The 15,095-nt window shown below is 43.0% G+C and overlaps 1 protein-coding gene across 1 annotated transcript in view; it reads left to right on the top strand.

Moving 5' to 3' along the window:
- The window catches only part of PPM1A (protein phosphatase, Mg2+/Mn2+ dependent 1A), a 285,564-nt gene that overhangs the window by 176,213 nt on the left and 94,256 nt on the right, over window positions 1-15,095 (top strand). Inside the window, exon 3 of the mRNA XM_053697300.1 lies at window positions 14,924-15,041. Within this exon, the coding sequence (XP_053553275.1) occupies window positions 14,924-15,041 (118 nt within the window). The remainder of the gene's footprint in view (window positions 1-14,923; window positions 15,042-15,095) is intronic.

Below are 15,095 nucleotides of genomic sequence, written 5' to 3'. Positions count from 1 at the left end.
GCAGAATTTATGCTTACCTAATAAATTACTTTCTCCAACGGTGTGTCCGGTCCACGGCCCGCCCTGGTTTTTTAATCAGGTCTGATGAATTATTTTCTCTAACTACAGTCACCACGGCACCCTATGGTTTCTCCTATTTTTTCCTCCTGTCCGTCGGTCGAATGCCTCGGGTGGGCGGAGCCTAGGAGGGACTATATGGCCAGCTTTGCTGGGACTCTTTGCCATTTCCTGTTGGGGAAGAGATATTCCCACAAGTAAGGATGACGCCGTGGACCGGACATACCGTTGGAGAAAGTAATTTATCAGGTAAGCATAAATTCTGTTTTCCAGAAAAGCATTACCAATTTGTTGCTCTTCCATTTGGCCTAGCAACAGCTCCAAGGATCTTTTCAAAGGTTCTGGGTGCCCTGCTATCTGTACTCAGAGAACAGGGTGTTGCTGTGTTTCCTTATTTGGACGATATCTTGGTACTAGCTCAGTCTTTACATACTGCAGAATCTCACACGAATCAACTAGTGTTGTTTCTTCAGAAACATGGTTTGAGGATCAATTTACCAAAAAGTTTCTTGATTCCTCAGACAAGGGTCACCTTTTTAGGCTACCAGATAGATTCAGTGTTCTTGACAAGGGACGTTTAAAATTGTTCGCAGCATGCCGGCACCTTCAGTCTGTCATTCTCTTCAGTGGCTATGTGCATGGAAGTTTTAGGTCTCATGACTGCAGCATCGGACGCGATCCCCTTTGCTCGTTTTCACAAGAGACCTCTACAGCTTTGCATGCTGAATCAATGGTGCAGGGATTATACAAAGATATCCCAATTAATATCCTTGAATCCCAATGTACGACACTCTCTGACATGGTGGATAGATCACCATCGTTTGGTTCAAGGGGCTTCTTTTGTTCGGCCAACCTGGACTGTGATCTCAACAGATGCAAGTCTTTCAGGTTGGGGAGCTGTTTGGGGGTCTCTGACAGCACAAGGGGTTTGGAAATCTCAAGAGGCGAGATTACCAATAAATATTTTAGAACTCCGTGCAATTTTCAGGGCTCTTCAGTTTTGGCCTCTGCTAAAGAGAGAACCGTTCATTTGTTTTCAGACAGACAATATCACAACTGTGGCTTATGTCAATCATCAGGGTGGGACTCACAGTCCCCAAGCTATGAAAGAAGTATCTCGGATACTTGCTTGGGCGGAATCCAGATCCTGTCTAATCTCTGTGGTGCATATCCCAGGTGTAGACAATTGGGAAGCGGATTATCTCAGCCTTTACATCCAGTGGAGTGGTCTCTCCATCCAGATGTGTTTTCTCAGATTGTTCAGATGTGGGGTCTTCCAGAGATAGATCTCATGGCCTCTCATCTAAACAAGAAACTTCCCAGATACCTGTCCAGGTCCAGGGATGTTCAGGCGGAAGCAGTGGATGCACTGACACTTCCTTAGTTTTATCATCCTGTTTACATCTTCCCGCCTCTAGGTGTGGGAAAGGTCAGAAATACAATTTGTCAACATCCAAGGGTCTTGAATTGAATAGGCTTTCAATCAAAGCCTTCTCAAAGAAGATTCCTAAGGCTTTCAGTTCCTTGAGATCCCTTGAAAGCCACAGCCTTTCTTGCTTGTGTTAAGGACTTGGCGATAATGGGAGTACTTTCACCTGTTCTGGTTTCACAGAGAAACCACGGTTGTACTCCATCTACTCAATCAAGTAACTTTTGGCCTATTTTGTATCTCAACTCGAAACTTTCTGAAAGTGTCAACTTTCTAAATGAAGTCAGTTCACACTGTACTTTAGTGCAGGAGTGCCAGTTTGTCTACCATCGACATAAAAGTCCTATTTACATATTCCTATTAACGGGAATCAAGTCAGTTTCCTGAGATTTGGCAACAGCTCCCAGAGTCTTTACAAAGGTTTTAGGGGCATTGCTGACTGTAGTGCAGTGGTTTTAAAGCCTGTCATCAGGCCTCCCTAACAGTCCAGATTGTCAGGATATCTGAACTGAAGCACAGGTGAAATAATCAGCTGATTAGTAACCATGGTTATTAACCTGCTGTTTATCAGAATCAAGACTCCACCCACCATTCCCCATATTTGGAGTAGCCAATCTGGGCTTTAGTCTGCAGACAACAAAGCTGTCATAATGTTAGTATAAATTACATTGGTTTGCAGTTATCAGCTTAAGTCCATTAGGGAAAGATATGTTGCAGGGCTAGTTGTGAGAAGTCAGCAAGGTGCATTTTAAGTTCTGAGTAAATACTCAATTTTTAGAGCTTACTTAAGTAAATAATGAAAGTATATCACCATGTTTCATTACACTTAACTAATCATTTTATATAAAAATGTCTCTTTAATATCAGTGAATCCATGACAGAAAAAAGAAGAAAGTAAATTGACTCACAAAAGAAAGTGACAGTCTATAAATAATGTGAGAGATAAAGTTGAGAGCTGGATGACTAATAAGTAGTGGGAAAAGAGTTGCAGGTTACAACAGTTCAAAATAGGTTATGATGTGTAGTTTATTGCAGTCCTTTTAAAATAAATAGTGTTACACTACTTTAGTTTGATAGATATTTACAAAATAAAAACATTTACTCTGCTAGATACGACGAGTCCACAGATTCATCCTTGAGGGATATTATCCTCCTGCTAACAGGAAGTGGCAAAGAGAACCACAGCAGAGCTGCATATATAGCTCCTCCCTTCTCTCCACCCCCAGTCATTCTCTTTGCCTATACTAGTGATAGGAAGAGATGTTAAAATGATAGTTTTTATTTTCTTCAAGCAAGACTTTATTTTAAATGGTACCGGTGAGTGCTATTTTCCCTCAGGCAGTAGATGTAAGAAGATTTCTGCCTGGAGGTTTATGATCTTAGCAGTTGTCACTAAGATCCAGATGAGTTCCCACAGAATGGCTGAGGAGTACTAGAGAAGCTTCAGTGGGGGGAACGTTTTTCATGCTACAAGCATTGAGGTATGTTCAGTCGTTTATTTCTGGAGAGACTGCGATATTTCAGAACAGGCTGACATAGTTCCCATGAGGGAAAGGGTAAGCAGTAATCCTATGTATAAGAAGGGGTTTTACTGGAGACCTGTGTGTGAATGTTTTTGGGCTAAATGCAGCAAAGGATGGCAGCATGGTTAGACACTGGGGCAACATAACGTTTTTATGGCAGAAACGTTTTTTATGTTCAGTGTTACTGGGCATTTATACTGGAGGTTTTCACATGGCTTATATATTTATTTGGGATGCAAGTACCCACATGGCTAGTTCCTATACCGCTTCATAGCGTTTTTTTTAGGCTGGGAGACACCACATATGATGGGATGGGCCTAATTTTCGCGCCTCAGATGCGCAGTTGATTTTCACATGAAGGCAGCAAACTTCAGCTCTGGTTGGGCCCAAACTGAAGACATAGGCTAACGGAGTCATAGGGAGATTTCTCAGACCCCTAAGGGGCAGGTAAGTGCCACAGCAGAGCTGTGGTGAGGTGCAGGGGGTTGTTAGTTTAATTATTATAACGTTTTGGAATAAAGTTTTGCTTATAGAGGGTTAATTTGTCCCTTACTTGTGGTGCAATCTTAGGCTACAATATAAGATAGATATATGCTAAAATTGTGAGCGTTTTAGCATTTTTAAGCAGATTTGGAAAAATTGTGCGCTTTTTCTTCTGTTATGTGTGATCAGTCCACGGGTCATCATTACTTCTGGGATATTATCTGCTCCCCTACAGGAAGTGCAAGAGGATTCACCCAGCAGAGTTGCTATATAGCTCCTCCCCTCTACGTCACCCCCAGTCATTCTCTTGCACCCAAAGACTAGATAGGAGGTGTGAGAGGACTATGGTGATTATACTTAGTTTTTATAACTTCAATCAAAAGTTTGTTATTTTACAATAGCACCGGAGCGTGTTATTACTTCTCTGGCAGAGTTTGAAGAAGAATCTACCAGAGTTTTTTATTATGATTTTAACCGGAGTAGTTAAGATCATATTGCTGTTTCTCGGCCATCTGAGGGAGGTAAAAGCTTCAGATCAGGGGACAGCGGGCAGTTGAATCTGCATTGAGGTATGTAGCAGTTTTTATTTTCTGAATGGAATTGATGAGAAAATCCTGCTATACCGATATAATGACATGTATGTATACTCTACACTTCAGTATTCTGGGGATGGTATTTCACCGGAATTACTCTGTAAAAGTACATTAAACCTTTTAATAGGTATTTAATTCATGTTAAACGTTTTTGCTGGAATGTAGAATCGTTTGCATTTCTGAGGTACTGAGTGAATAAATATTTGGGCATTATTTTTCCACTTGGCAGTTTGCTTGTTTTGATTATGACAGTTTCGTTTCTCTCTCACTGCTGTGTGTGAGGGGGAGGGGCCGGTTTTTGGCGCTCTTTGCTACGCATCAAAAAATTTTCAGTCAGTTACACTTATATTTTCTGCATGATCCGGTTCATCTCTGACAGAACTCAGGGGTCTTCAAACTTCTTTGAAGGGAAGTAGATTCTCTCAGCAGAGCTGTGAGATTTAATAGTGACTGTGATTTAAAACGTTGCTCTGTAATTTTTATGTTTAAAATTTAATTAGTGTTATTTTACTAATGGGAACAAACCTTTACTAAAAAGTTGTGTTGTTTGTTAAGAGTGATGCTATAACTGTTTTTCAGTTCATTATTTCAACTGTCATTTAATCGTTTAGTGCTTTTGAGGCACAGTACGCTTTTATTAAATAAAATTGTAACCGAGTTGCATGTTTATTGCTAGTGTGTTAAACATGTCTGATTCAGAGGAAGATACCTGTGTCATTTGTTCCAATGCCAAGGTGGAGCCCAATAGAAATTTATGTACTAGCTGTATTGATGCTACCTTAAATAAAAGCCAATCTGTACAAATTGAACAAATTTCACCAAACAGCGAGGGGAGAGTTATGCCGACTAACTCGCCTCACGTGTCAGTACCTGCATCTCCCGCCCGGGAGGTGCGTGATATTATGGCGCCTAGTACATCTGGGCAGCCATTACAGATAACATTACAAGATATGGCTACTGTTATGACTGAAGTTTTGGCTAAATTACCAGAACTAAGAGGCAAGCGTGATCACTCTGGGGTGAGAACAGAGTGCGCTGATAATTCTAGGGCCATGTCTGATACTGCGTCACAGCTTGCAGAGCATGAGGACGGAGAGCTTCATTCTGTAGGTGACGGTTCTGATCCAAACAGATTAGATTCAGATATTTCAAATTTTAAGTTTAAATTGGAAAACCTCCGTGTATTACTAGGGGAGGTCTTAGCAGCTCTCAACGATTGTAACGCTGTTGCAATACCAGAGAAAATGTGTAGGTTGGATAAATACTTTGCGGTACCGGCGAGTACTGACGTTTTTCCTATACCTAAGAGATTAACTGAAATTGTTACTAAGGAGTGGGACAGACCCGGTGTGCCGTTCTCACCCCCTCCAATATTTAGAAAGATGTTTCCAATAGACGCCACCACACGGGACTTATGGCAAACGGTCCCTAAGGTGGAGGGAGCAGTTTCTACTTTAGCTAAGCGTACCACTATCCCGGTGGAGGATAGCTGTGCTTTTTCAGATCCTATGGATAAAAAATTAGAGGGTTACCTTAAGAAAATGTTTGTTCAACAAGGTTTTATATTACAACCCCTTGCATGCATCGCGCCGATCACGGCTGCGGCAGCATTTTGGATTGAGTCTCTAGAAGAGAACCTTAGTTCAGCTACGCTGGACGACATTACGGACAGGCTTAGAGTCCTTAAACTAGCTAATTCATTCATTTCGGAGGCCGTAGTACATTTAACCAAACTTACGGCTAAGAATTCAGGATTCGCCATTCAGGCACGCAGGGCGCTGTGGCTAAAATCCTGGTCGGCTGATGTAACTTCTAAGTCCAAATTACTTAATATACCTTTCAAGGGGCAAACTTTATTTGGGCCCGGTTTGAAAGAAATTATTGCTGACATTACAGGAGGTAAGGGCCACGCTCTACCTCAAGACAAAGCCAAAGCTAAGGCTAGACAGTCTAATTTTCGTCCCTTTCGGAATTTCAAAGCAGGAGCAGCGCCAACCTCCACTGCACCAAAACAGGGAGGAACTGTTGCTCGTTACAGACAAGGCTGGAAGCCTAACCAGTCCTGGAACAAGGGCAAGCAGGCCAGTAAACCTGCTGCTGCCTCAAAGACAGCATGAACCGAGGGCCCCCGATCCGGGACCGGATCTAGTGGGGGGCAGACTCTCTCTCTTCGCCCAGGCTTGGGCAAGAGATGTCCAGGATCCCTGGGCGCTAGAGATCATATCTCAGGGATACCTTCTAGACTTCAAATTCTCTCCCCCAAAAGGGAGATTTCATCTGTCAAGGTTGTCAACAAACCAAATAAAGAAGGACGCGTTTCTACGCTGTGTACAAGATCTATTATTAATGGGAGTGATCCATCCGGTTCCGCGGTCGGAACAAGGACAAGGGTTTTACTCAAACCTGTTTGTGGTTCCCAAAAAAGAGGGAACTTTCAGGCCAATCTTGGATTTAAAGATCCTAAACAAATTCCTAAGAGTTCCATCGTTCAAAATGGAAACTATTCGGACAATCTTACCCATGATCCAAGAGGGTCAGTACATGACCACAGTGGATTTAAAGGATGCTTACCTTCACATACCGATTCACAAAGATCATTACCGGTATCTAAGGTTTGCCTTCTTAAACAGGCATTACCAGTTTGTAGCCCTTCCATTCGGATTGGCTACGGCTCCAAGAATCTTTACAAAGGTTCTGGGTGCCCTTCTGGCGGTACTAAGACCGCGAGGAATTTCGGTAGCTCCGTACCTAGACGACATTCTGATACAAGCTTCAAGCTTTCAAACTGCCAAGTCTCATACAGAGTTAGTTCTGGCATTTCTAAGGTCGCATGGATGGAAAGTAAACGAAAAGAAGAGTTCTCTCTTTCCTCTCACAAGAGTTCCATTCTTGGGGACTCTTATAGATTCTGTAGAAATGAGGATTTATCTGACAGAAGACAGATTAACAAAGCTTCTAAATGCATGCCGTGTCCTTCATTCCATTCAACTCCCGTCAGTAGCTCAATGCATGGAGGTGATCGGCTTAATGGTAGCAGCAATGGACATAGTTCCCTTTGCACGCCTACATCTCAGACCGCTGCAATTGTGCATGCTGAGTCAGTGGAATGGGGATTACTCAGATTTGTCCCCCACTCTGAATCTGGATCAAGAGACCAGAAATTCTCTTCTATGGTGGCTTTCTCGGCCACATCTGTCCAGGGGGATGCCGTTCAGCAGGCCGGACTGGACAATTGTAACAACAGACGCCAGCCTTCTAGGTTGGGGCGCTGTCTGGAATTCTCTGAAGGCTCAGGGACAATGGAGTCAGGAGGAAAGTCTCCTGCCAATAAACATTCTGGAATTGAGAGCAGTTCTCAATGCCCTTCTATCTTGGCCCCAGTTAAAGACTCGGGGGTTCATCAGGTTTCAGTCGGACAACCTCACGACTGTAGCTTACATCAACCATCAAGGAGGGACAAGAAGCTCCCTAGCAATGATAGAGGTATCAAAGATATTTCGCTGGGCAGAGTCTCACTCTTGCCACCTGTCAGCAATCCACATCCCGGGAGTGGAGAACTGGGAGGCGGATTTCTTGAGTCGCCAGACTCTTCATCCGGGGGAGTGGGAACTTCATCCGGAGGTCTTTGCCCAAATACTTCAACGTTGGGGCAAACCAGAGATAGATCTCATGGCGTCTCGCCAGAACGCCAAACTTCCTCGCTACGGATCCAGATCCAGGGATCCGGGAGCGGTTCTGATAGATGCTTTGACAGCACCTTGGAACTTCAGGATGGCTTATGTATTTCCACCCTTCCCACTGCTTCCTCGATTGATTGCCAAAATCAAACAGGAGAGAGCATCAGTGATTCTAATAGCGCCTGCATGGCCGCGCAGGACTTGGTATGCAGATCTAGTGGACATGTCATCCTGTCCGCCTTGGTCTCTACCTCTAAGACAGGACCTTCTGATTCAGGGTCCATTCAATCATCAAAGTCTAACTTCTCTGAAGCTGACTGCTTGGAAATTGAACGCTTGATTTTATCAAAACGTGGTTTTTCTGAGTCGGTTATTGATACCCTGATACAGGCTAGGAAGCCTGTTACCAGAAAGATTTACCATAAAATATGGCGTAAATACCTATACTGGTGTGAATCCAAAGATTACTCCTGGAGTAAGGTTAGGATTCCTAGGATATTGTCTTTTCTACAAGAAGGTTTAGAAAAGGGTTTATCGGCTAGCTCATTAAAGGGACAGATCTCAGCTCTGTCCATCTTGTTACACAGGCGTCTGTCAGAAAATTCAGACATCCAGGCCTTTTGTCAGGCTTTAACTAGGATCAAGCCTGTGTTTAAAACTGTTGCTCCGCCATGGAGTTTAAACTTAGTTCTTAACGTTTTACAGGGTGTTCCGTTTGAACCCCTTCATTCCATTGATATAAAATTGTTATCTTGGAAAGTTCTATTTTTAATGGCTATTTCCTCGGCTCGAAGAGTCTCTGAGTTATCAGCCCTACATTGTGATTCTCCTTATCTGATCTTTCACTCAGACAAGGTAGTTCTGCGTACTAAACCTGGGTTCTTACCTAAGGTAGTCACTAACAGGAATATCAATCAAGAGATTGTTGTTCCATCCTTGTGTCCAAATCCTTCTTCAAAGAAGGAACGTCTTCTACACAATCTGGATGTAGTTCGTGCCCTCAAGTTCTACTTGCAGGCAACTAAAGATTTTCGCCAAACTTCTTCCCTGTTTGTCGTTTATTCTGGACAGAGGAGAGGTCAAAAAGCTTCTGCTACCTCTCTCTCTTTTTGGCTTCGTAGCATAATACGTTTAGCCTATGAGACTGCTGGACAGCAGCCTCCTGAAAGAATTACAGCTCATTCCACTAGAGCTGTGGCTTCCACTTGGGCCTTTAAGAATGAGGCCTCTGTTGAACAGATTTGCAAGGCTGCAACTTGGTCTTCGCTTCATACTTTTTCCAAATTTTACAAATTTGACACTTTTGCTTCTTCGGAGGCTATTTTTGGGAGAAAGGTTCTTCAGGCAGTGGTTCCTTCTGTATAATGAGCCTGCCTATCCCTCCCGTCATCCGTGTACTTTTGCTTTGGTATTGGTATCCCAGAAGTAATGATGACCCGTGGACTGATCACACATAACAGAAGAAAACATAATTTATGCTTACCTGATAAATTCCTTTCTTCTGTTGTGTGATCAGTCCACGGCCCGCCCTGTTTTTTAAGGCAGGTACATATTTTTTAAATTATAATTCAGTCACCACTACACCCTTGGTTTCTCCTTTCTCGTTGGTCTTTGGTCGAATGACTGGAGGTGACGTAGAGGGGAGGAGCTATATAGCAACTCTGCTGGGTGAATCCTCTTGCACTTCCTGTAGGGGAGCAGATAATATCCCAGAAGTAATGATGACCCGTGGACTGATCACACAACAGAAGAAAGGAATTTATCAGGTAAGCATAAATTATGTTTTTACTTCTTAAAGGCGCAGTACCGTTTTTCAAAATTGTTGTTTCTTCAATAAAGTGTGTTCAAGACTTTTTGTGGTTATTACTAGCCTGTTCAACACGTCTGACATTGAGGAAAGTCAATGCTCTATGTATTTAGAAGCCATTGTGGAACCCCCACTTACATTGTGTCCCTCATGTACTGAAAGGGCCTTACATTGCAAAGAACATATTTTAGGTGATAAAAGTATGTCTAAGGATGATTCTCAGTCTGAAGAGAATCAGATTATGCCATCCAATTCTCTCCAAGTGTCCCAACCTCTAACACCCACTCAAGTGACGCCAAGTACTTTGTGTGCGCCTAATTATTTTACTCTGCAAGATATGGCTGCAGTTATGTCTACTACCCTTACAGAGGTATTATCTAAACTGCCAGGTTTACAAGGTAAGCGCAATAGGTCCGGTATTAAGGTAAATGCTGAGCCCTCTGATGCTTTATTGGCCATTTCCGATGTACCCTCAGTGTTCGGATTTGGGGGTCAGGGAATTGCTGTCTGAGGGAGAGCTTTCAGATTCAGGAAATGTATTACCTCAGACAGACTCGGACGTGATGTCTTTTAAATTTAAGCTTGAACACCTCCGCCTGTTACTCCGGGTTGTTTTAGCGACTCTGGATGATTGTGACCCTATTGTGTAAGATGGGTAAATATCTAGAAGTACCTACTTACACTGATGTTTTTCCAGTCCCTAAAAGAATTTCGGACATTGTTACTAAGGAATGGGATAGACCAGGCATTCTGTTCTCTCCCCCTCCTACTTTTTAAGAAAATGTTTCCCATATCTGACACCATTTGGGATTATTGGCAAACGGTCCCTAAGGTGGAGGGAGCTATTTCTACCCTAGCTAAGCGTACAACTATACCTATTGAGGACAGTTATGCGTTCAAAGATCCTATGGATAAAAAATTGGAGGGTCTTCTAAAGAAATTCTTTATTGATCAGGGTTTTCTTCTACAACCTATAGCGTGCATTGTTCCAGTTACTACTGCAGCAGCTTTTTGGTTCGAGGCTCTAGAGGAGTCTCTTAAGGTTGAGACCCCATTGGATGATATTTTGGATAGAATTAAGGCTCTCAAGCTAGCTAATTCTTTTATTACTGATGCCGCTTTCAAATGGCTAAATTAGCGGCAAAAAATGCAGGCTTTGCCATTTTAGCGCGTAGAGTGTTATGGCTTAAATCTTGGTCTGCTGATGTATCATCAAAATCTAAGCTTTTAGCTACTCCTTTTAAAGGCAAGACCCTATTCGGGCCTGAACTGAAGGAAATCATTTCTGACATTACTGGAGGTAAAGGTCATGCCCTACCTCAGGATAAGACTGTTAAGATGAGGACTAAACAAAATAATTTTCGTTCCTTTCGAAACTTTAAAGGTGGATCCTCTACTTCCTCTTCCGCCACAAAGCAGGATGGGAATTTTGCACAATCCAAGTCAGTCTGGAGACCTAACCAGGCCTGGAATAAAGGTAAACAAGTTAAGAAGCCCGCTGCTGCTACCAAGACAGCATGAAGGGGCAGCCCCCGATCCGGGACCGGATTTAGTAGGGGGCAGACTTTCTCTCTTCGCTCAGGCTTGGGCAAGGGATGTTCAGGATCCCTGGGCATTAGAAATTGTGACCCAGGGGTATCGGCTAGAATTCAAGGATTTTCTCCCAAGAGGGAGATTTCATCTTTCACATTTGTCTGTAGATCAGACAAAAAGAGGCGTTCTTACGCTGTGTAAAACACCTCTCTACCATGGGTGTAATTTGTCCAGTTCCAAAACTAGAACAGGGACAGGGGTTTTACTCATCTGTTTGAGGTTCCCAAAAAAGCGGGAACCCTCAGACGGATTTTAGATCTCAGATGCCTTAACAAATTTCTCAGAGTCCCATCGTTCAAGATGGAGACTATACGAACAATTTTACCAATGATTCAGGAGGGTCTATATATGACCACCGTGGACCTAAAGGATGTGTATCTTCACATTCCTATCCACAAGGATCATCATCCGTTTCTAAGGTTCGCCTTTCTGGACGAACATTATCAGTTCGTGGCCTTTCCTTTCGGGTTGGCCACAGCTCCCAGAATCTTCACAAAGGTGCTAGGGTCTCTTCTGGCGGTTCTCAGGCCACGGGGCATAGCAGTGGCGCCCTGTCTGGACGATATTTTGATCCAGGCTTCAACTTATCACCTGACCAAATCTCACACGGACATTGTGTTAGCATTTTCTAAGAACTCACGGTTGGAAAGTGAATATAGAAAAGAGTTCACTAGTTCCACTAACAAGAGTTCCATTCTTGGGAACTCTGATAGACTCGGTAGACATGAAAAATTTTCTGACGGAGGTCAGAAAGTCAAAGATTATAAGTACTTGCCGAACACTTCAGTCCATTCCTCGGCCATCAGTGGCGCAGTGTATGGAGGTCATTGGGTTAATGGTAGCGGCAATGGACATCGTTCCGTTTGCTCGCTTTCATCTCAGACCACTGCAGCTGTGCATGCTCAGACAGTGGAATGGGGATTATGCGAATTTATCTTCTTCGATAAATCTGGACCCAGAGACCAGAGACTTTCTTCTTTGGTGGTTGTCACAGGATCATCTGTCCCAGGGAATGTTTTTCCGCAGGCCAGCATGGGTCATAGTGACGACGGACGCCAGCCTCTTGGGCTGGGGTGCAGTCTGGAATTCCCTGAAGGGTCAGGGTGTTTGGACTCAGGAGGAGTCCCTATTACTTATCAATATTCTGGAACTGAGAGCAATATTCAACACGCTTCAGTCGTGGCCTCAGTTGGCCTTGGCCAAATTCATAAGATTCCAGTCAGACAATATCACGACTGTAGTATATATTAATCATCAAGGGGGAACAAAGAGTTCTCTAGAGATGATAGAGGCTTCAAAGATAATCCGATGGGCGGAGATTCACTCTTGCCACCTATCAGCAATCTATATCTTGGGAGTAGAGAACTGGGAAGCGGATTTTCTAAGTCGTCACTTTTCATCCGGAGGTGTTTGCGTCATTGATTCATCAATGTGGCACACCGGAATTGGATCTGATGGCATCTCGTCAGAATGCCAAACTTCCTTGTTACGGGTCCAGGTCAAGGGATCCCCAAGCTGTACTGATAGATGCTCTAGCAGTACCTTGGTCGTTCAACCTGGCTTATGTGTTTCCTCCATTTCCTCTCCTACCTTGTCTGATTGCAAGAATCAAACAGGAGAGAGCTTCAGTAATCCTGATGGCGCCTGCATGGCCACGCAGGACTTGGAATGCAGATCTAGTGGACATGTCATCTCTGCCACCGTGGAAACTGTCATTGAGACAGGACCTTCTTATCCAAGGTCCGTTCCAATATCCAAATCTAAATTCTCTGCAACTGACTGCCTTGAGATTGAACGCTTGATTTTATCTAAGCAGGGATTCTCTGAGTCGGTCATTGATGCTTTGATTCAGGCTCAAAAGCCTGTCACTAGAAAAATTTACCATAAGATATGGCGTAAATATCTTTATTGGTGCGAATCCAAGGGCTACTCATGGAGTAGGGTTAGGATTCCTAGGGTTTTGTCCTTTCTCCAAGAAGGATTGGAGAAGGGATTATCAGCTAGTTCCTTAAAGGGACAAATTTCTGCTTTGTCAGTTTTACTACACAAGCGTCTGGTGGATGTCCCAGACGTTCAGTCTTTTTATCAAGCTTTAATCAGAATCAAGCCTGCGTTTAAACCTATTGCACCGCCATGGAGTTTGATTTTTAGTTCTCAATGTTCTTCAAGGGGTTCTGTTTGAATCCATGCATTCCATGGATATTAAGCTTTTATCTTGGAAAGTTTTGTACTTAGTTGCTATCTCTTCTGCTCGAAGGGTTTCTGAGCTTTCTGTGTTACCATGTGATTCGCCTTATTTTATATTCCATTCTGATAAGGTGGTTTTGCATACTAAACCTGGATTCCTTCCTAAGGTTGTTTCAAATAAGAATATTAATCAGGAAATTGTTGTTCCTTCCTTTTTGTCCTAATCCTTCATCTAAGAAGGAACGTCTGTTACATAACTTGGACGTGGTTCGTGCCTTGAAGTTTTACTTACAAGCGACCAAGGATTTCCGTCAAACATCTTCTCTATTCATTGTTTATTCTGGAAAGCGTAGGGGTCAAAAAGCTACGGCTACCTCTTTCTTTTTGTCTGAAAAGCATCATCCGCCTGGCCTACGAGACTTCTGGACAGCAGCCTCCTGAAAAGATTATGGCTCTACTAGAGCGGTGGCTTCCACATGGGCTTTTAAAAACGATGCTTCTGTTGAACAGATTTGTAAGGCTGCGACTTGGTCCTCCCTTCATACTTTTTTCCAAATTTTCCAAATTTGATACTTTTGCTTCTTCGGAGGCTATTTTTGGGAGAGAAAAGTTCTTCAAGCAGTGGTGCCTTCCATATTATCTGTCTTGTCCCTCCCGTTCATCCGTGTCCTGTTGCTTTGGTATTGTATCCCACAAGTAAGGATGAATCCGTGGACTCGTTGTATCTAGTAGAAGAAAAGGAAATTTATGCTTACCTGATAAATTGATTTCTTCTACAATACGACGAGTCCACGGCCCTCCCTGTCATTTTAGACAGATTATATTTTTGTTTTCAAACTTCAGTCACCTCTGCACCTTTTAGCTTTTCTTTTCTCTTCCTTTACCTTCGGTCGAATGACTGGGGGTGGAGAGAAGGGAGGAGCTATATATACAGCTCTGCTGTGGTGCTCTTTGCCACTTCCTGTTAACAGCAGGAGGATAATATCCCACAAGTCAGGATGAATCCGTGGACTCGTCGTATCGTAGAAGAAATCAATTTATCAGGTAAGCATAAATTTCATTTTCAAGATTTCTGTTTAGACAACACTTTAACAACTAGTATTTTATTTGGATTTTTAAGCTTAGATGTATTATTTAACTTAAGGACCATCTAGACCAGGGGTGGGCAATTACCGGTCCTCCAGATGTTATGGACTACATCTCCCATGATGCTTTGCCTGTATTATGGCTGAAAGAGCATTATGGGAGATGTAGTCCATACTATCTGAAAGGAACAATAGTTGCCCACCCCTGATCTAGATATTTATGTGTCATGGGTGTATAAATGTCCAGACTGCCTACAAATGTGTGCTTCTAAACTTACAGGGTGCCTGGGCTGTTTCTTAGAACCCTGGTTGTGGTGATAACTTGACTTATCTTATGTGCCCCCATACTGCCGCCTGAACCAGTCATGGGACCTGTGAGCTATACTGCATATGGAATACAAAACTAAAATTGACTTTTTAAACACTTGGTTATTGGGGGCTTCTGTTTTTTGTCTCTTTAAACCTGTTATAATTTACTTTCTCCACTAGGGAAGTCGAGACAACATGAGTGTCATATTGATCTGTTTTCCAAGTGCTCCAAAAGTATTGGCTGAAGCAGTGAAGAGAGAGGTGGAACTGGACAAATACCTGGAAAGCAGAGTAGAAGGTGGATCATTTAACCAAACTAAGTAACCCAATGCTTGTTTTTAAATATGCCTTT

Source organism: Bombina bombina, chromosome 1 (genome assembly GCF_027579735.1).
Source record: "Bombina bombina isolate aBomBom1 chromosome 1, aBomBom1.pri, whole genome shotgun sequence".
Lineage (NCBI taxonomy): Eukaryota > Metazoa > Chordata > Amphibia > Anura > Bombinatoridae > Bombina > Bombina bombina.
Note: the sequence above shows the minus strand (reverse complement) of the source record. Positions and strands in the feature narration are given on the sequence as shown.